Consider the following 20,397-nt stretch of genomic DNA (forward strand, 5'->3'; position numbering starts at 1 on the left):
GACCCTTTGTGACGTAAGATAATGCTGCCACGCGGCGGAACTCCGCTGCCTGGAGGAGCACAGGGCGCGAGTGACACGCGGGAGGGAACATAGCGGTCATCTGGGGCCAACTCCAGGAATCATGCATTTGTTGCTCAGATTAATCGTTTTCTTTTACGTGTGGGGCATTTTTACTGCTCAGGGACAAAAGGGAGAGGAGCGCACAGAGGAAGTGAAAATAGAAGTTGTGCATCGTCCAGAAAACTGTTCTAAGACTAGCAAGAAGGGAGACCTGCTAAATGCCCATTATGACGGCTACCTGGCTAAAGATGGCACGAAATTCTACTGCAGGTAGGAAATGCCGCGGACCGCTGTCACGTCCAGTTGATGCGCAGAATCTAGCCTCCCTCCAGCATGCAGGAGCTTGGTTGGTTGGTTGGTTGGTTGGTTGGTTGGTTGGTTGGTTGGTTGGTTGGTTGGTTGTTTGTTTGTTTGGTTGGTTGGTTGGTTGATTGGTTGGTTGGTTGGTTCTTGTTTTTTAACAGTAAGAGTTGAGGCTTTTATTCCTAAGGGGGAAATCAGATTAGATGCAGTAGTTCTCTATGAAGCTAAATATTACTTTCTAAGTTATTGAAAGTGTTGGACCAAGAAATTATCAAAAAAGAGACTGTGGCCCTGCTGGTGTGACTCAGTAGTTAAGCCTCCACCCATGAACTAGGAGGTCAAGGTTCCATTCCCCTCAGGGCAAAAGCCTCTGTTGTGGGTTGCAGGCTTGATCCTCAGTAGGGGGCATGTAGGAGGCAGCTGATCAATGATTCTCTCTCATCATTGATATTTCTATCTCCCTCTCCCTTCCTCTCTCCGAATCAATTTTTTAAAAAAATACACAATGTCCACACACACAGCCGACCATTCCCATTACCCTTGGGACTTACAGAAGTAAGTCAAGGCACAGTGTGTAAGGATGTTCACACTTTTCCTTTGCCGGTTGGAGTGTCTTTGCAGAGGGTTGGATAGGGTAGTTCAAGGGATTTTGTCTGGCCTTCAGAAGCTCCATATTTACAGACTAGGGGCCACTTTCCAACTGTCAAGAAGACACACAGCAACTTTCCCTGATGACTTCTGGGCCCTGTGTCCTCCACCTGATCCCTCATCCCATGACTGCCTACTCTGATTTAATTAAAGGCTTACTACTCAGAGGGAGAATGTCTTTTCTTCATCTGTGCTATTACCTATAAAGATAGGACCTGGGAAAAGTTAGTTCTTTCTACTGAGAAGAAAATAGAGAAATTTAAGAAGAAAGGGTACAAATTTTAAATAACTTTAAAATATTTATGTGGCTAAAACTGCAACATCATTTTTTAGAACAAATCCAAACAGGTTAAATGTATTATTTGGACAAGCCATGCAGCTAGGTAGGGGCAGAAGGCCCATTAAAAAAGTTAACTGTTGAGTAGTTTTTGTGAAAACGACAAAAAGAAAATGAGATGACAAATCGTACCTCATTCTGGCTATTATGAGGTAAATTTGAGCCAAACACCCCACCAGAGGGTTCAGAATGAGTGATAGTATGGGAAGAGAGATGGTTAAAGAGGACTCCAATTGTAATATAACTAAATGCCCAGCAGTATTTTTTTAATCCTCATCCAAGGATATGTTTATTAATTTTTAGATCGAGAGGGAGAGAGAAACATCGATGTGGTAGAGAAATATGGATCGGTTGCCTCCCTTATCACCCCAACCAGTATTGAACTTGCAACCTTTTTGGTGTACAACGGAACAATGCTCTAGCCAACTGAGCCACCCAGCCAAGGTACCCAGGTTTTTTTTAGTTTGATTTCATTTTTCTTGAAATCAGCTTACCTAAATGTTGCTTTTTATTATAGCCGGACACAAAATGAAGGCCACCCCAAATGGTTTGTTCTTGGTGTTGGGCAAGTCATAAAAGGCCTAGACATTGCTATGATGGATATGTGCCCTGGAGAGAAGCGAAAAGTGATAATACCCCCTTCATTTGCATATGGAAAAGAAGGCTATGGTAAGATGTTTTAATATTTATTCCTCGGTCTCAAAGAAATATTTCTACACCCATGTTCATAGCAGCACTATTCACAAAAACCAAAAAATAGAAATAACTCATGTTCTTTAACAGATGAATGGAGAAACAAAATGGGTATTTACATACAATGGAATATTATACATCCTTAAAAAGGAAAGGGAATTCTGGCACATGCTATAACATGGATGAACCTCGAGTACATTATGCTAAGTGAAATAAGCTAATCATCAAAAAACTAATGCTATATGATTCCACTTTAACTAGGTACCAAGAGTAGTCACATTCATTGAGACAAAAAGAGAGAGTTGTGTAAGAGCCTGGGAAAAGGGTGGAATAGGGAATTGTTATTTAATGGGTATAGAGTTTCAATTTTGCAAGATGAAGTAGTTCTGGAGATTGGTTGCACAACAATGTGAGTATAGTTAACACTACTGGAGTGTACCCTTAAAATGGTTATACTGGTAAATTTTATGTTACATGTATTTTCTTCTAATTAAAAAATTTTCAATCTCAAAAAGTTCAAATAAAATTTAAAAATCATAGAGGAAATAATTACAGAACTATAGGGTACAGTAAACTTTAGCTGTATCTATTCCAGTCTAGCCAGCCTCCTGTTTTTACATATAAAGAAAATACGATATTGTTCAAATATAGATCTCTGGCCAGTGTTGTTCTTCCCACACAGTGTTAGCTCTCATAATGATCATGTATATTTTATAAGCTCCACATTTGTCATATTTGTTTTTAGCATAATGTTTATTTGTTTTTTAACATAAATGTAAATAGCACATACCTTTGGATAAGCAGTACCAAAGTCAAATCATAAAACTTGGGAAGCTGAAACATATGACTTTGGAGTAAAAGGATAGCACTAGAACATGGTAAAAAGGACATCTGAAATAACTGTTAGTCACCATTACCCAAATTTAGGAGAAGCCTTGAAATGTGAAAGAGCTGGACTGTGTCTTTCAATATCTCACCTATATTTAAAGCCTGGAGTGAGATCTTAAAAGCTAGGTAAGGCAGTAAAATAGGGAAAATGTTTGCAATACATATGAGAACTCCTGATAACAAATAATAAAAATGACCTACCCTTAGGAATACACAAGTATATAAACAAGTGGCCCACTAATAACAACAAAAAATACAAATAACCTTTAAGTTTTTGAGAATACTAAATTTTATTCATAATTAAAGAAGGTGAAATTAAAACAAAAGTGAGACACCATTTATGTCTTTCCTAATCTGCAAAGACATAAAAGTTAGCAAAGGTATGGAAAAAACAGTAGACTCATGCATTATTGCCGGGAATGTAAATCATTCTAACTCTCTGGCAATTTCTATCAAAATTTAAAATGCATATTTTCTCTGACCCAGTAGTTCCATTACCATGAATGTGCACAAAAGTATATGTAAAAGAATGTTCATTGCAGCCTTTTTTGGTAGCAAAAGACTGGAAACTACCTTAGTATCCATCAGTAGGAAATCGGTTAAATAAATCATGGTATATCTATAAAGTGGATTATTGTTCAGCCAGTAAAAAGAAGCTGTGTACAATGCAGAAATGATTTCCTATCCTCAATGAGCTTATATGTACGAGGGAGAATCTCTCATATGCATCATGCATCTAGGTAGACTCTATCTGGAAAGATACACAGTCACCCGATGACATGAAGTGGTCCTGGGAAGGAGGCCTGAGGGTCAAGGATGAGGAGATTTCTTCTCATTCTGTAATATATTGTACTGTTTAAATTTTTCACCGTGTGCATCTATTAAATTTTCCAAAATTAAAATTTTAAAAGACACCAAATTAAAAGTGGAGCAAATAGATGAATTTTAGAAATGGGCAATCTGTCAGAGGGACAGTTTTGATATTTCATTCTCAATTAAGTCCTTGCTTCCTATTGCCGTGTAAGGATGCTAAAGAATCTTTAACACCTCTTCTTTCTATTTAGAGTCCTTGGTAACTCCACCTCTTTGAAATATTGAGTATATAATTAAAGTAATTAAAGGTTAATTTTCTCCAATAAAATATTGTCATTAACTCCCAAATATTTCATTGAAATGCCATGCCCTCTTTGAGGCTGTTGGTTTACTCATTAAGAGTAATGATTCACTCGCCTCTTCTTCCCAGCAAGAACAAGGGATCACTGCTCGAAACTGGATTGGAGGGAGGTTAGTGTGCAAGTCAGACCCAGTCAGACTTAAAATTTCTCTAGAGACAGTTTCAGATAAATACAGCTTCGTTTTCAATGCTTTTTACCAATCATTTGATTCCAACAAAATAGCTCCCACTGAACCGTAATTTGTATATTCTATTTTTAATTGAAGAGGAAGTGAGAAGAGAAATAAAAAATTGAAGATAAATAAAATTGAATGCAATACTTGTCCTAAAAATGTTGTCATAGGTTGAAGCCAATTCTAGGCAACATGATAACAGGCGACGTTTGCCTTTCAATCTCTTTAATCTCATTTTCAGAGTTTCCCTTTCTTGTGTTGTCCCATCAGATGCCTCCACATTCTGCCTACTACCAGAGCACCTGCTTCCCTATCAGCCTACACCCACATCCCTCATCAATAGATGCCCGTTTAGAGTCCTATTACCTTAAGGCAAATGACTACTTAGTTTATCCTTTTTGTAAACTAATTTATGCTTGAATGACTACACAAAAAATATAAAAATAATGAATTTCACTAGTAACACCACCAACACTTCCATTTTACACATAGAGGAACTGAGGCCCAAACAAAAGTGTGTTGTTTAGAATGTAATTAACTGCAAGTTTACCTGCACTATAATAGCTTGGATTAGATTATTTAAAAAGTTGCAGTGTAGACCATAAGTAACTGCTCAACAAAACTTCTTGATCAAATAAGCTTTTAAACATAAGTTATTAAGAACTAACGTAAGTTATAACTTTGTTTTAGGTAGTACTTGAAGAGGTCTTTCTTCTGCACAATGTCCTTGCCTCATGTCGCAGAACACCCCTGCATGTCTTGAAATGCATGTGACTTGTTTGTGCTTTAATTAACAGTACATGTGGTATGTATAGATTCTTCACATTAACTCCTATGTCTTTGATCTACTTCTCTAAATACAAGTAATTCTATAGCAAATGCACATTTCTCTTCTTTATACTTTAGTTTTTTGCAAGAAAAAAGAAGAATTGGCAATGTTTTCTATGTTTATAGTAGAATTGTTCAGAAACTTCAACCTGTAATATTTTTTCTTAAGAAATTTGTATTTGGAATTTGTTTGTTTTTTAAATATTTTTTAAAAATATATTTTATTGATTTTTTACAGAGAGGAAGGGAGAGAGATAGAGAGTTAGAAACATCGATGAGAGAGAAACATCGATCAGCTGCCTCCTGCACATCTCCTACTGGGGATGTGCCCGCAACCCAGGTACATGCCCTTGACCGGAATCGAACCTGGGACCTTTCAGTCCGCAGGCCGACACTCTATCCACTGAGCCAAACCGGTTTCGGCTGGAATTTGTTTTTAATTATTGTTTTATTATAAGAAAATCGTAACTGGACAGAATAGGAATGGGTTTTAAAAAGTGATCATTGAGTCAATCTCTAGCTGTTTTACTCTAAAATCAGGTAATAGGTGCTGCTTTGGTTGTGATGGTCACATTAGTCATGTGATGCACAGGAAGATTCTTCTATGTCCTGGCTTTGAGATGACTGATGATGGTCTCTCCTTTTGGCTGTAACTTTCAAATTCTTTGGAATATATAAGCACGCTAGCAAGAATTCTCTGTGTTTTTTTTTTTATGATAGAAATTACTATTTTCTTAAAAGAACAAAATTGGCCATTTTAAAAATAAAGGATAGTTGTCATTCATTCAACAAATATTTGAGTGATAAGAATCAGGCATTCTGAAAGACTCTAGGAATATACCTGTGACACAGATCACCCACTGCCTCTTGCAAGTCATTTCTACAGGTTATTTTAATGAAAGAACATCTGAAATAGCCAAAGCCTACTACTAAAATCATCTGTGATATCAGTTAATAGATTAACTTTATTAAGGAGATCTGTTCAACTTAATACTTAAAATTTTTTATTGTTTAGAAATTTCTTCATAAAATTGTTACTGGTTTATTCTGTCATTACACTTTATATTTAATATCTATAAAGAATTTGAAAGATAAACACATTGATATATATTTTTTATTTATGCTCCCAAATAACTATACAAAATCATTTTCTAAAAGATTACTGATCTATGCTTTGAGATTTTTCTACCCAGGTATTTCTTCTCTGTACCAGCTCTTTCCTTTAAAATGATGGGTATATTAATAAAAATTATATGATTTATATTTATTTTCATTTAATTAGGGAATAATAGTCCTCTAAGTTCTTAGAACTGACTTGATTTAAAAACATATGGAAAAAAATTCTAAAAAGTATTTAGAACACAATTTTTATAGATATAAAATAATATAGTCATAATGCTGTAATGGCTACTTGTGAATAAATATTTGAACATTATCTTCATGTAAGTTAAACTGTTAAAATGTATACTTTTTAGCAGAAAGCAAGATTCCACCTGATGCAACATTGATTTTTGAGATTGAACTTTATGCTGTGACCAAAGGACCACGAAGTATTGAAACGTTTAAGCAGATAGATACAGACAATGACAGGCAACTCTCCAAGACCGAGGTAATTTAAACAGATTTCGTGTGTACAGTCTAATTTTTTATCACACTTTAAGTACATTTTTGTTACAACTCTTATTTTTTTACTTCTACCTAGTATGGACTGATTACTTAGCTTTTAATAGAAGAGCTGGTTACAAAAAAAGTCGGAGCTCCAAGAAGAAAATATGCTTTTTCAAAACAAAACTTAGTCATTCTGTTCAATTTCTTTTCTCCCTACAAGAGGGCCATTACAATACCATACTAATCTCTAGGAGGCATTTCCAGCCTCTAGACCAGGGGTGGGCAAACTTTTTGACTCGAGGGCCACAATGGGTTCTTAAACTGGACCGGAGGGCCGGAACAAAAGCATGGATGGAGTGTTTGTGTGAACTAATATAAATTCAAAGTAAACATCATTACATAAAAGGGTACGGTCTTTTTTTTTTTTTTTAGTTTTATTCATTTCAAACGGGTCGGATCCGGCCTGCGGGCCGTAGTTTGCCCACGGCTGCTCTAGACTATAGGAGCAGATCTCTTTTAAGCAGCACTGTAGGAATGTCTAACAGGGCAAATAATTCCCACCTCCTGAGATTGTGAGGATTAAATACATGAGGTTATGAAAAAAGCTAGCAAGAATTTAAATTGTGTGATTGGAAAGTTAGTAAACAGGACCCAGGAGTTCAGCTACCTAGTTTCTGCATCCCAGTTAGTCTTATATATGAATTGAGGAATTAATAAAGATCTTGTAATAATAATTTTTCATACTTTCTCAGTACCAGGTATAGTTATAAACCCAGTAGTGTGTGACCTTGACAATATATGAGGTAGACACTATTGGCATCATCTCCATTTTATAGAAGGTGCAAATGACACCCAGACAGGTTGCTAAGTAACTAGCTTAAGGCCACAGCTGTAAGTGGCAAAACCAGACTTCAAACCCAGCAATCTGACTCCACTACTGTGTTCTTCGCCATGAGTCCACCCTGCCTTTTTCAGGGACTTGACATCATGAATGTTTCAAGGCTAATGTTTATTTCATTAAGTCTGGTGCCTTGTCTCCCCTCCCATTTGGAGGCAGTTTAACATGCATAAGAGTTATATCACTTAAATAATAAAAGGCAACTGGGGTCCAGCCGGGTGTGGCTCGGCACTTGAGCGTAGGTCATGAGTTTGATTCCCTGTCAGGGAATATGTCTGGGCTGACAGCTCAGTCCCTAATAGGAGGCAGCCTATTGCTGATTCTCTCTCATCATTGATGTTTCTCTCTCTCGCCCTCTTCCTTGCTCTCTGAAATCAATAAAAATATATTTTAAAAAATAAAGAAGCAGCAGTCACTTTAAAAAAATAGGCAACTGTGTCATTGATTCAAGTCATAAAAACAGTAAGACCCTTTTCTGTTTCTTTTTCTCTCCCTTCTCCAATCGTTTGCCCACCCTAATTCTACTTCCTCCTCCAAGATCTTAGTAAGGATTTCTTCCTGAAGCTCTTTGGTTGATCAATAACAGAAGAAGGATAAGAGAAGGGGAGCATGCCCCTCTCCCTAAGAGTAGCGATTAGAGGCATGGCAAACTGTTCCCCGTACAATACTGTCGACTCATCACCCTTTTTAGAACAAACAGCAGCTGCAGATGAATTCACATAGTACTCAAGAGTTCAGCCTGTGCACACAGGCCACTCAATATCACCTGTACACCAACAGACACGTTCTTCAGTATGAATACTCCTCAGTAGACCTTACGGTGTCTTCAGTTCTTTTCTGGAAAATAGAAATAGAGAAAGTCCAAAATAGAGACCTGCTTACCTACATTTTGCGCAGATTTGCCTACATTCTTGGGTATCAGGGATTAGCTGCATTATCACTAGATAGGTAAGAGTGATTTTAACATGCTCGATTTTCATACCAATCGCTATCTTTCCTTGACACCTGTAAACATGACTCTAATCTTCACGTCAATTCAACAGTATAGATTCTATTTCCTTCCTTTTTTTCAAATATATTTTTATTGATTCCTTCCTTTAACAGATGACAAAACTGAGGTTCAGAGAGGTTAATTTATTTATCCAAGACCACACAACCTGTACATGGTAAAACCTAGATTTCAAACACAAGCTAAAATAAACTACAGTGGGGCCTTGACTTATGAGTTTAATTCATTCGGAGACCGAGATCGTTAAGGAGCTCATTAACTCAAATTACTCTGTCAACTCAATGCAAAAAATCGGCCGAGAGACAGCTGGTATCTCAAAAAACTCGTTAGTCGGGACACTCGTAAGTCAAGGCCCCACTGTACTTTCCTTCATCATCAGAAAGACTTAGTTATTTCTTCAGTTTAAGTCAGGTGGGGGAGTAGGAGAATACAGTGTTTTTAATAAATTACGAAGTGGAAATAGTATGGACACCATTGCCAGCAAAATTATGCACTGCCTTTTTGTACCTCTTCACTGCAATGTATTAGAAAAGTACATTTGGATAGTTGACAGTATTGATGAGGAAAATATATTTTATTTAGAAACTGAGGAATATTTTATGCTATTTAAAATTCTTTATATCTACATAGGATTTCTAAGGCTCACTTGGAAGAAAATGTATCTTCATCATATAGGACCAAGGTCCCATTTGAGAACAGTTGATAGATCCATTAGTCATTCTAATTAAAGTCTACTAGCTAAGGATTGCGTTTGGGATATGGATGCTAAAAACCTCTCAGGGTTCAACTTTAGCCTTTACATATACTCTTGCCTCTACAGTGCCCAGCTGAACGTTATTTCTAGATCATTGTGCATTGATTTCTTTATTATATATTAATGCTTTCTAATGGAAATATAATTGAGTCCCACCACATCTTTAAAAAAAAAGAAACAGGTGAAATTAATTGTAATGATATGTTTTGTTTAATTCAGTATATCTAAAATATTACCATTTTACATTAAATCAATATAAAAATTGCCAAGTTATTTTTATTACCTTTAAAATTTGTTGTGTATTTTACCCTCAAATAGCATATGTCATTTTTATTTAATCATACTTCAAGTGCTTAGTAGTCGTCTGTGGCTAGTAGCTGCTATATTAGGCAGTGCTTATAATAATGTCTTTGCTTAGAGAAATACCGTATTACATAGAGAAAAAGAAATACTTCAGAATACCTGTTTTTATTTGACATTATTATTAGAGAGATTGTTGTAGTTTGTAGATTTGGAAGAACTATAGAAGCATAGAACAATTAAGAAAATTATAATTTAAAACCTGCGGTTGGTTTTATTGATTATGCAACATATTTATTAATTTTAGAGATCATAGAAACACCAATTTGTATTTTATTCATTAATGAAAATCCTTGAGAGTGAGTTTTCTTTGATAATGTGGACAGTGTAGATTATTGGAAAGCATTTAGTTTCAACAAAATTCAATTCATATATTAATCTTTGAACATATACCACTAACCGTCTATAACAGCCGTGGGCAAACTACGGCCCTCGGGCCTGATCCTGCCCATTTGAAATGAATAAAACTATTGAAAAAAAAGACTGTACCCTTTTATGTAATGATGTTTACTTTGAATTTATACTAGTTCACACAAACACTCCATCCATGCTTTTGTTCCGGCCTCCAGTCCAGTTTAAGAACCCATTGTGGCCCTCGAGTCAAAAAGTTTGCCCACCCCTGGTCTATAACCTCAGGGGAAGATCGGTTTCTCTTCAGAGAATTGCTTCAAAGGTTAAAAAAATAAGACCTCAAACAGCTTTTTAAAATTTTATTTCACTTATTATAAGCATTCTTCCTTATGAGTTTCTTTGTGAAACATTTCTTCAAAGTTACTAGAAATGTATTGTGAATTCTTCTTATTAATGAAATGTTATTTTGGCCCTTTAGATAGATCAGTACCTGAAAAAGGACTTTGAAAAAGATGATAAGCCACGTGACAAGTCATATCAGAATGCAGTTTTAGAAGATATTTTTAAGAAGAATGACCATGATGGTGATGGCTTCATTTCTCCCAAGGAATACAATGTATATCAACATGATGAACTATAGCATATTTTTCTCAATTTTCTTAGCTGCTTACTCTACTTTATATATAAAACAAAGTCACTTTTTCCAAGTTGTGTTTTCTACTTTACCCCATGAGAACATATTTTGATCTCAATACATGTAACTTTGGAATAAATGTGAGGTTATTTTGCAAATTTAATTCTGTGAACATGAGTTGCAGCACCATGAAACTGACCTGTGTCCCCCAGTGGGCAATTTTCCTGCTTCAAGAGATAGGACATCTATGGCAAAATCTACAAAACTCTCCCAACTCTAACCTAACAACATGTGCACATGTTGTAAGTAACCATTTTTTAATGTTTTAAATGTTTAAATGCCCATATTTTTTAATTTTTCAATAGGGACCAAGGAATTAACCTTTCACTGTTTATACCTCTCATAGCATACGAGTAGGTAGTAGTATGTAAAAAGCATAGAACTGAAGAGTCTAGTTTTGGTGTGCATGCAGGAAAATATAAGTTGTATAAAACCCTGTCCCACAGAGAACCTCCACACGGTCTCTGTACTTTTTGGTGCAAGCTTCTGACTTTATATATTTGTTCCAATGGGGAATTGTTAAAGATGTTTGATCAAATCGTGCCTCTTATAGCAGACATAATACAGTTGACTGCTCTGAGTCTGGTACTCCTTTAGACATCAGGATAAATGTGCCACTCCTCTTCCTTCTCATAGGCTTTTATATCTACCATCCCTAAGTTTTTGTCTTGATTTTAAATTGATGTCTTGGTATTGCTTAGTTTTCAGTTCCTTCTCTCTAGTATCTCCATCCTATGTCACTTCATTTCACAATGATTTTGTTATTAATCATGAGTGAACATTACAAACATGCCATTAAATTTTTGATAAATGTATAGAATTTATTTTACACATGAGGATACATGAGAATATCAAATAATAGAAATGAGGATTCATAAATATCTCTCAGAACTATATGTTAAATAAATGTTTTAAACATTTTCAAAGGAGAAAAGAAATAAATGTACCATGGCAATTTTGTGTCATGGTCACATCATGACATGGTGCAACTTGTGGAGAAAAAGAGGTAAGAGATGCTGTAATGCAGTTGGTACCAAAGAAAGGGCACGTTTATTGGAGCATGTAAGGTTTAGCCTACTGCATGTGTAGGAAGGAATGGTCAGGCTGTAAATAGCTCTATTCAAAACAGGTGAGTTCAAAACAAAGCTTTTCCATTTTCTGAAACTTGCTCTTTCCAAACCACTGTATCTTTTAACCTCTTTCTATATACTGCCAGAAATTCTGTTACTTAAAAGGGTAGGGATAACACAAAACCCACCAGATTAGTGGTGTCACATAAGCATAGCACAGAGTTTGACACTTCATAAAACAAAAACATTTACTAGTTTTTCTTCCTGCCAATATTGCATCATTCCTCTGCCCTATTTTATAACTTCTCACTTGCTTAGTCAATTATTAATCTCTTTACTTCTTCAGAAAAGCCTGCTCAGTGGAAGTAAACTAAGTTGGTAATATTATGCTTTGGTTTGAAACTGCCCCCACTTTCTTAATATAAAAAAGGCACTAGACCCTTGTTTGGTCTGTATCCTCATATTTGCATTTGAATCATATACTCTGTCTAAAATAAAATACAGTGACAAAAGATATAAATGGAAATTCTCAGATAATACAAACTATAATTCTAACCTTTTTGTCCCATTGTTTTCATACAAAGTGCCTTTAAACTTATCTTTTAAAAGATTATAGTTGATGTTAAATGAATACGGAGATTGCTTCTGAAACTAATCACACTTAAATAATTAAAAAATAAAATTTTAATCATTCTACATTCTTTAGTGCACAAGTAGTTCGTATTCACGTGATTGCATTATGCCTTCATAGGCATATACCTAGTAATGAGTGATGTAATTATACACTGTGAGTTCTAGAATTTGAACATATTTTTGTGGTTATTTTCATAAGGGTATATATATATATAGTAAATTTAGGTTGTTTATGACAAATTTCAGATGTCTTACAGAGTAGATGAAAAAGATTTCTTAGAACTAAATATGTTAAATGTTTTAAACATCTTCAGGGGAAAAAAGAAATTATTTCCTAGCTGTCTTAACTTTAAAATGACAGCAGTGAGTTTTATAAAGCCACAACTAGCGAGCTTATGTCCATAGCAGCCCATTACTACTATCAGTCACCCTGTTAACTGTACACAATGCCCCACACTGAGCTCAGTGTGCTTTTAACTTGATACTGCAATTAAGCACTTAGGTTACATTAAATTATTAACACATTTTTCTCATTTTACCAGAAATAGGGCAATAGTTAAAGCACCATAAAGTCGCCTCTTTTGCACTCTTTTCATCTTTAAATGTTAATTAAAACCCAATTAAAAATAAAGTTGGTATTTCAAAAAATCTCTATGTAAAAAGTTACCTAAATGATAAACTAAATCCCTAAAATACTTCCAACGTGAGTGGCAGATTTTATGGAGGAGCATCTACATTCTTAATTTTATATTTAAGCCTTTTTTCATATAAAAATATTAACCTTCATACAAGTTATGAGGAGACTGTTATCACCTCCACTTTATACATGAAGAAAATGATGCCCAGACAGGTTAATTTCTTTCCCTCTTTAATTTGCCACAATTCATTTTGGAAAGGTGTGTGGCACAGTTGCACCTTAAACACCAGCAGAGTGCATTCATTTTTCATTTTATTTCATTCTCTTGTGCCAAATATCAAAACAAGGAACCGCATGAAGTCTCACGTACTTCTGCCCATCGACAGAGCACTGAAAGCACCCATAAACCGTCTCCCTTTTTAAGTTCCCCATCCCACAGAGTATGCAAGGTCCTTTTGGAATGTTGTGATTAAGTAAGTTAACACGGATGTGAGTCCCCTCTTTGAGTGAAATATCAGTCATGCTGAAACGTTTATCATAGTAGTCAGTAAAAAGGTCGTCTAAGTAAAGCTGGGAACGAGAAATGACGTCCATCACTCTTCTATCTAAAGACAGAAACAGAGAAATGTGTCAGAAGTCAAATAAAAAACAACAACATAGAAGCAAGCTGCATTTATAACCATGTGAATCTAAGCCATCAGTCATGAAATAATTTGGCTTTTAAATTTAAATTCTTAACAGGATTACTAATAGACAACCTCAGGTATTGATCCCAGAAGAAAAAGAATATATTTGAAATACTCTTCAATGGACATGGACATACTTCTTTCAAATAGTATGTTTCTCAATCTGTAGAGCACGGCAAACGTTGCTGTCTCTTCCCTTTCAAATCCTCCTTTTGACACTGAAGTGACACAAAGGTCTATAAAAGAAATTTAGAAGATGTTAGAAGTTGAACTCAGATTTTGTGGTTGATGAATTCTGGTACGTGACTTCATTGTATTTGTTTAAGTTAAATTTTACATATTTTTAGGAAAGATAACATTCACATGGTACACAATTCAAAGAGCACAACAAAGCAGTATAGTGACAAGTCTCTAGACTACTCTGACCCCTGCCTCAGTTTTCCACCCCATAGGTAACCGTGTTAACTTTCTTGTGTATATTTCCAGAAATGTTCCATATATTTTATACATAAAATACACACACACACACACACACATACACACACACATAAAATTCTTTAGGCTCAAAATGTTATATATTACACACATTTCTTTCAAATATCTCTTAGAGATTATTCAATGTCAGGATATGTAGTGCTTCCTCATTCTTAGTATTCCTTTGTATGGATGAACCATTATTTAACTAGTTGCTGATAAAAGATCTTAAGGTTATTTCCAATCTTCTACTATTATGAACTGAATATCCTTATCTCCATATCATTTCACACATGTAAGTATATCTATATGTTAAATTCATAAAAGTGTAAGTAAAGCTAAAGTATATGAACATTTTAAATTTTGATATCAGTTCAGACTCCTATCAATATACATAATTGTAAAAAACCTACACCCAAAGGGTCCCAAAGAGAATTTAATTTGCATGAATTAATTAGTTTTGTTCCTGGATCCCGAGTCCCTCTTCCAATAGAACTGCAGAAACAAACATAAACAGGTCTAAAAATGTTTATAAATTACCATGGCCAGAGGGCTCACTTGCCTGGCTCTTTGGCCTACACCTAGACTTGAGCTGGCTGGCCTCCTAACCTTAAAGGTCTGTAAAATGTAGAAATCTAAAGTGAGCTGCACTGAGGTATTATATAAGGTGACAATTTTAGGGGCAGTATTTGTACTTTTAACGTTATTTTTAGGGAGAGCTGGGGCGGGGCGGATCTCTGATAGATAAAATTAAAGAAAAGTTGTCTTTGGGTATACTAGTTTGGGTGCCCTGACATCTTCAGGCATCTTACTGTCTACTTACTCCTCTATTTGCCATAATAAAAAACTACCTATTAGAAGGCCATGTATTATCTCCCCATATGTCAAGGAATACTTTTGTCAGTGGACTGCATTTTAGCTCTTATCTGTAATTGTAAGTGGGGTGGTGGGAGTCTGTAGCCTTTACCAAGAAGAAGAAAAGAGGTACTGGGTAAGTAGAGAGTGCAGGGCATTTCCTAGCTACTTCATCCAAGCATAATATTGACAGTGCTGCCCAGAGGTGTGGCTCAGTGGTTGAGCATTGACCTATGAACCAGGGGGTCATGGTTCGATTCCTGGTCAGGGCACATGCCCCGTTGGGTTGCGGGCTTGATCCCCAATGGGGAGCATGCAGGAGGTAGCCAATCAATGATTCTCTCTCATCATTGATGTTTCTGACTCCCCTTCCTCTCTGAAATCAATAAAAATATATTTTAGAAAAAAGATTGACAGTGCTGAGAGCATCACTCTTCTATAATTAAAGAGGCAGTGGTGAGAGCATCTCTCTTCTAACCTTAAAGAGAGAAACAAAGCGAGAGAATTAAATTCTTAAAAATGTAATCAAGTCCGTGTTTCATGCAAGTCACTCACTCACCAAAGACACCATCCAAGTAAATGAAGAGTTCGAAAACACTGAAAGCTATGGTTGTGTGTGCTGGGAAAACAATAGCTTTGTCCCTTCCCCTGGGATTCTGTTCATCCATAAAATGAAACTATATTAAAAAAATAAATAACATCATTAAGGAGCATAACATGTAAGGATAGCTTTTTGCAGGAACTTAACATTTCCTTCAATCCTATCAAAAGGAAACAAACAAACAAAACGAAACACTTCTCCAAGTAAAGAATTATCCTACTGGAAGTGACTTTATAGCAGAGTTCCACATGGTCCAATGGGATCTCGATCTATATTAGGAAATAGCACTCACTTATTTGGTATTGGAGCCAATGATTAGTGCTACCACAATAGCTACGCTCTGGCATAGAAGCCTTTGTCTTTCAACTGCAAACCAACTGTGTTTAAGTGCTAGAGCTTTTTTTAAGCCTACCCTGTCTGCTGTTCCAAAGCCCCCAAAACTTTCAGCAGCTTTCCAAAGCAATCACCAACAATTAAGATCATGCCCAAATGATCCAACGTTAAACAATTTGGTGAGCAGCTAAATGGAGGCTTTATTTTCAAAGACTTGAAAAGGTTATCATTGAACCCTGTCTTTCTAACATTTAGAAATCAAGTCATTATTTGTGAATGACAAGGACAAACATAATAATTGAAGTAATAAACACAATTACTTTTAAGACTTTTAAAAAGATTTAACATTGAAGTATGTTTAGTCACTGACAATATTATTTTAGAAAAATTATTATAAAAATATAAATTCAACTTTTAAAAATTAAGTATAAACTATATCACTTAAAAATAATATCAAAGAATTCAATAAAAGTATTTAATTTTTATTCTTAATACAGTATTTAAATAGCAATAGGAGGGACTCTAGTATGCATTTATTTCAGGAGGACTAGTATTCTGTTTTCATTATATGTGTTTACAATCCAAATTTTCTTAGTTTTTTTTTCACATTCTAATACAAAACCATTACTGTGTGAAATCCTATATATCCTTGCAGTTCTTCAATCTCAACATTTGACAAAATACACAAGTCCCATTAGAATTTGAGTACTTTTTAAAAAATTCCCTTGCAGCCTTCTCATAAAAGAAGCCTAATGAGTGTGGCTTTACCCGCATGGACTCCCCACGAATTCCAGCATGCACAGACAGTGAGCACTGTCGTGTGGTTCGAATGCTTTCCATGACAACACACAATACTGCCTTTCTGCTGCTCCTTGACTGACGTATCAAGCTGTGGTCAAAATTAATTTTTCTAAAATAAACAAGAGAGACAGTCACAAGAATCTGTGGCATCTGATTACGTATCATCCAACACATTTTTTGCTATCATGTATTACTCATTCACAGTCTACCTTAACTAAAAGTAAATCAAGGCAGGCTTACTACAAATCAGAAAGTATGCTCAAAAGAAATTTAATAATCTACCTCTCCGTTCTATTTTCTTAAAACATCTTATTATAGGAGTCTATTGGAGAGAGACTCAGCATATTTGTTGCAAGCAGATTCCTGTATTCTTGTAATCTAATAAATTTAGCAAATGTGTTCATATCCAAAGCAATTTTGTGGAACAATTTAAAATTCTCTTTAAACCAAATGATTTTGGATATCTACTCCTATCAAAAGTTTGGGTATATTACTAATTTGCATTATTTCAAACACATACATTACATTACTAAAACAAACCTGAATGTTTTAATAAATTATAATGAAGTTTATATAATTAAAAAATTTGATGAAAACACTGCAGTATAGTAATTATTATACTCACCGTGAACTAATTTCCTTGAGTAATGTTGAAACTTCCACTTCATGTTTAGTTACTACACCAAATGAAGCTTTTACTGCAACAGAATCTGATCCAGTAACGTTAATCCCAACATCATTCACAATATGGTTGCCTCGCCTTCCATAGAGTGAAACATCTGATTCATCTTCATAATTCAGTAACTGATAAGATGAAATACCTTTTTTAAAAAAGGAAGTTAATATTTTTCAAATGTCTCTAATTATTCTAATGTAGATTACATATGGTAACACATTAATTTACTATTTAAGACTTCATTACCCACCTGTTAAGACAAAGTTTCAAACCAAGATTAAAAATAGTCATTCAATTAATTAGAAAACAAGAAGAAATAAATAGCTAGAGTACTTAAAATGAACTCAAATTCGACAGAACTTCTTATGCATCAAGATCCACTGGATAGTTGAAAGAAAAATAGATGTTTTTAAGAAATAATTTGTCTCAATGTCCATTTATTTTCTAACCAAGTCTGCAATATATTTCAGTTTGCCAACTGTAATAAGTAAATCATAAAAAAATAAATACAAATTATTTTCATCTCATTTGACCATGTGAGATAGGTAAGATTAAATAAAACCTCCATTTCATAGATGAAGAAATATATTACTATGCCATTTTCTAAGCTGATCTGGTTAAAACAATTTGTAAATTAATTGAAATAAAATTATACAATAATCTTATAAAATAGGTTTGAAAGTTATTCAATCAATAAAGATTTGATACTATTACAAACTTCAGGCACTTAAGTTAATCATAGTAATAAAAGTTGCTTACCAGCTGAAATTTCTCTGTCTCCTAGAAGAATATCTTTCAGTGTAAAAGGTGTCGAGGTAAATTTATATCTAGGAAACAGAAAGCATCGCTTCTTTTTCACCACCAGACTTAGAGGTTGGTATTTGTCTGCTTCACTGAGGCTTGGAACAGGAACTAATCTCCCTCCATCTCCAACTTGCTTGACAAAGCTCTTGGTAGCAGCCGCAAACATATTAATATAGTATCCAATTATCCATCAACTGCAACCCTCAGATAACAAATCCATATTTGCAAAGAAAATCAGGCACAAACCTAAGCCTTACTTGATTTTAAATATAATTATACACTTTAAAATACAAAGCATGGTTCCACCAAGTAGTTTACAGTGTACAGTTCACAACACTGCCTCCCTTGGTGTGCGCAGGTGATGAATTATAGATCAACAGTGTAAAGTGATATACTAAAAGTAAGTCTAATTTGGAATTGCAGTCTATAGCACTAAAATATACACAGAAAACTCATAAGTTAAAAATGCTAGCAATGTCCTTAATGAGGGTCAAGGTTAATAGTTTGCCAGTTTTGAGGGAAACAGCCCTACGGGAACAATGCAATTAGGCACTAACATTAGCCTGGACACCAGCTACCCTGTACCTAGTCCAAAGGGAATTCTGCCACAAGTCCATCATGCCAACCCTGGCAACAGAAAAGTACTGTTTTGAATCCGTATGGTATACAGTTTATTGTTTCAGCATTTCATTCATTGTCCTTGTATGATTACAGCAAGTGATTAATATCAAGCGTCACAGACTATAAGGAAACAAATGTATGCAGATCTTTATAAAATGCTGAATGACAACCACATTACATATAAATAACTGTGTAAACATGTAGGTTTCTTACTCTGAAGCTGGCGCATGGACATCTCTGTGAAAGGGGATCCTACTGTCTTTATTTTTATTTTGTTTCATCATTATTCCAGTAACTCAGCCTTTAAAGAGAGCTACATAAGGATTTGGCTGGTTTTTTAAAGGAATTTTGTGGCTAAAAATACACTTTAGAAACAAATCTGAGTGCTGACGTATTGTATTGCCATAGTTAGGTGGCTAGTAACAGGTACAATACATATATAGAGGCGGTAGGGGGAGGAAGAATAGGTTAATTCAAGACTCAATAATATAAATCAATTTGATTAGATTCTGGACTTTTTTTTTTTTTAAACATTTACTTTCAAATATCCAGGGCTCACGTGCAAACCCCCCAAAGAACAGTTTTTAATAATGTCCCCTTGTGTGAATAATCTTCCAAAACACCAAGAAACCACAGGGAGTCGTTTCTGCAAGGGGCTAGCTGGTCCCTAGAGAAGCGACTGGGCGTCTCACGCCGCTGTCTGACCCCTACGCCAAAGGCGGTGCATCCCAGGCAAACGCCATGACGACCGGCACCACAGGTGTGCAGGAACAGTATTTAATGAGAATCCGACCCACAGAAAAGCCTCCCTTTACACCTAACAGGCCTTGCTGGGATCCGCAGGCCCAGCATTTGTCTCGCGACAAAAGCCGGTGAGACAATGACGCCCCACGGAGCAAGGGAGAAGGAGGGGGGTCTCTGGACGTGCCCGCGAGCGCCTAGGGCAGGGCTCCGGGGAGAGCCCGCCGCAGCCCTCGGGAGTCTCCAGCTTGGGCCAGGCCCAGGGATGCTCTCTCTAAATTTTGCCTTTGGAATTTTGAAATCTTTGGCTTAAAGTGACGCAGTCCTCATCCTTCACCCCGCCTGAAAAAAAACAAAATAAGGCTGAGCTTCAGGCCCACAGACCGTGAGACTTGCCAGTCCCATAAGCCTCTCCCGGCAGGAAACGGCCTCCTTCTAGGACACAGAACTGAGGCCTCCAGAGGCCGGGGCACAGGGTGCCGAGAAGCCCGAGGCCCCAGGTGGGTGGGTGCGCGCGGAAGCAGAGCCAGGGCTGGGAGGCGGGACCTGTAACCAGGGGGCGGGGCCAGACGCCGAGGAGCCGGCGGGCGGGGCGGAGCTTGGAGGTGGGCCGGGATCCCGGACAGCTAGGGGGCGTGGCCGGGAACCTGGACCCGCGCTGCCGCACCGAGGCCCCGCCCCCGCCCC

General features: G+C 36.2%; 2 protein-coding genes and 1 long non-coding RNA gene across 8 annotated transcripts; 2 read left to right on the forward strand and 1 right to left on the reverse strand.

Moving 5' to 3' along the window:
- On the forward strand, positions 1-10,881 carry FKBP7 (FKBP prolyl isomerase 7). 5 transcript variants are annotated; one of them, XM_059703980.1, is made up of 4 exons: positions 1-330; positions 1,866-2,017; positions 6,583-6,713; positions 10,563-10,881. In XM_059703980.1, exons 1-4 carry the CDS (start codon positions 122-124, stop codon positions 10,722-10,724), a joined length of 654 nt encoding a protein of 217 aa, XP_059559963.1. In that variant the 5' UTR covers positions 1-121; the 3' UTR covers positions 10,725-10,881. The 5 variants fall into 5 exon arrangements, 3 of the variants coding, with proteins under 3 accessions (XP_059559963.1, XP_059559964.1, XP_059559962.1); XR_009453796.1 differs by lacking the exon at positions 10,563-10,881 and adding an exon at positions 4,967-5,081 and having other exon boundaries at positions 2-330; positions 6,580-6,713; XR_009453797.1 differs by lacking the exon at positions 10,563-10,881 and adding an exon at positions 4,967-5,081 and having other exon boundaries at positions 2-330; positions 6,583-6,709.
- LOC132238486 (uncharacterized) lies at positions 6,730-8,766 on the forward strand. The gene is made up of 3 exons (XR_009453799.1): positions 6,730-6,990; positions 7,216-7,719; positions 7,898-8,766. It is a non-coding gene; the product is annotated as an uncharacterized LOC132238486 (long non-coding RNA).
- Positions 10,882-11,646: 765 nt separating the features above from the next.
- PJVK (pejvakin) lies at positions 11,647-20,257 on the reverse strand. Of its 2 annotated transcripts, none has more exons than XM_059703971.1 (6): positions 18,304-20,257; positions 17,494-17,689; positions 16,836-16,977; positions 15,693-15,810; positions 13,942-14,040; positions 11,647-13,723 (listed from the first exon to the last, which is right to left on the reverse strand). In XM_059703971.1, exons 1-6 carry the CDS (start codon positions 18,512-18,514, stop codon positions 13,431-13,433), a joined length of 1,059 nt encoding a protein of 352 aa, XP_059559954.1. In that variant the 5' UTR covers positions 18,515-20,257; the 3' UTR covers positions 11,647-13,430. The 2 variants fall into 2 exon arrangements, with proteins under 2 accessions (XP_059559954.1, XP_059559955.1); XM_059703972.1 differs by having other exon boundaries at positions 17,494-17,672; positions 18,304-18,422.
- Between the last annotated feature and the right edge of the window lie 140 nt (positions 20,258-20,397).

This window comes from Myotis daubentonii, chromosome 7 (genome assembly GCF_963259705.1).
Source record: "Myotis daubentonii chromosome 7, mMyoDau2.1, whole genome shotgun sequence".
NCBI lineage: Eukaryota > Metazoa > Chordata > Mammalia > Chiroptera > Vespertilionidae > Myotis > Myotis daubentonii.

Coding starts and splice junctions, on each gene's coding strand:
- FKBP7 (XM_059703979.1), top strand. CDS start 122: ATGCATTTGTTGCTCAGATTAATCGTTTTCTTTTACGTGTGGGGCATT. Junction 331..1,865: donor GGCACGAAATTCTACTGCAG/GTAGGAAATGCC, acceptor TTTTTATTATAG/CCGGACACAAAATGAAGGCC. Junction 2,018..6,579: donor ATATGGAAAAGAAGGCTATG/GTAAGATGTTTT, acceptor TATACTTTTTAG/CAGAAAGCAAGATTCCACCT.
- PJVK (XM_059703971.1), bottom strand. CDS start 18,514: ATGTTTGCGGCTGCTACCAAGAGCTTTGTCAAGCAAGTTGGAGATGGA. Junction 17,690..18,303: donor AGACAGAGAAATTTCAGCTG/GTAAGCAACTTT, acceptor TTTTTAAAAAAG/GTATTTCATCTTATCAGTTA. Junction 13,724..13,941: donor AAACATACTATTTGAAAGAA/GTATGTCCATGT, acceptor TTCTGTCTTTAG/ATAGAAGAGTGATGGACGTC.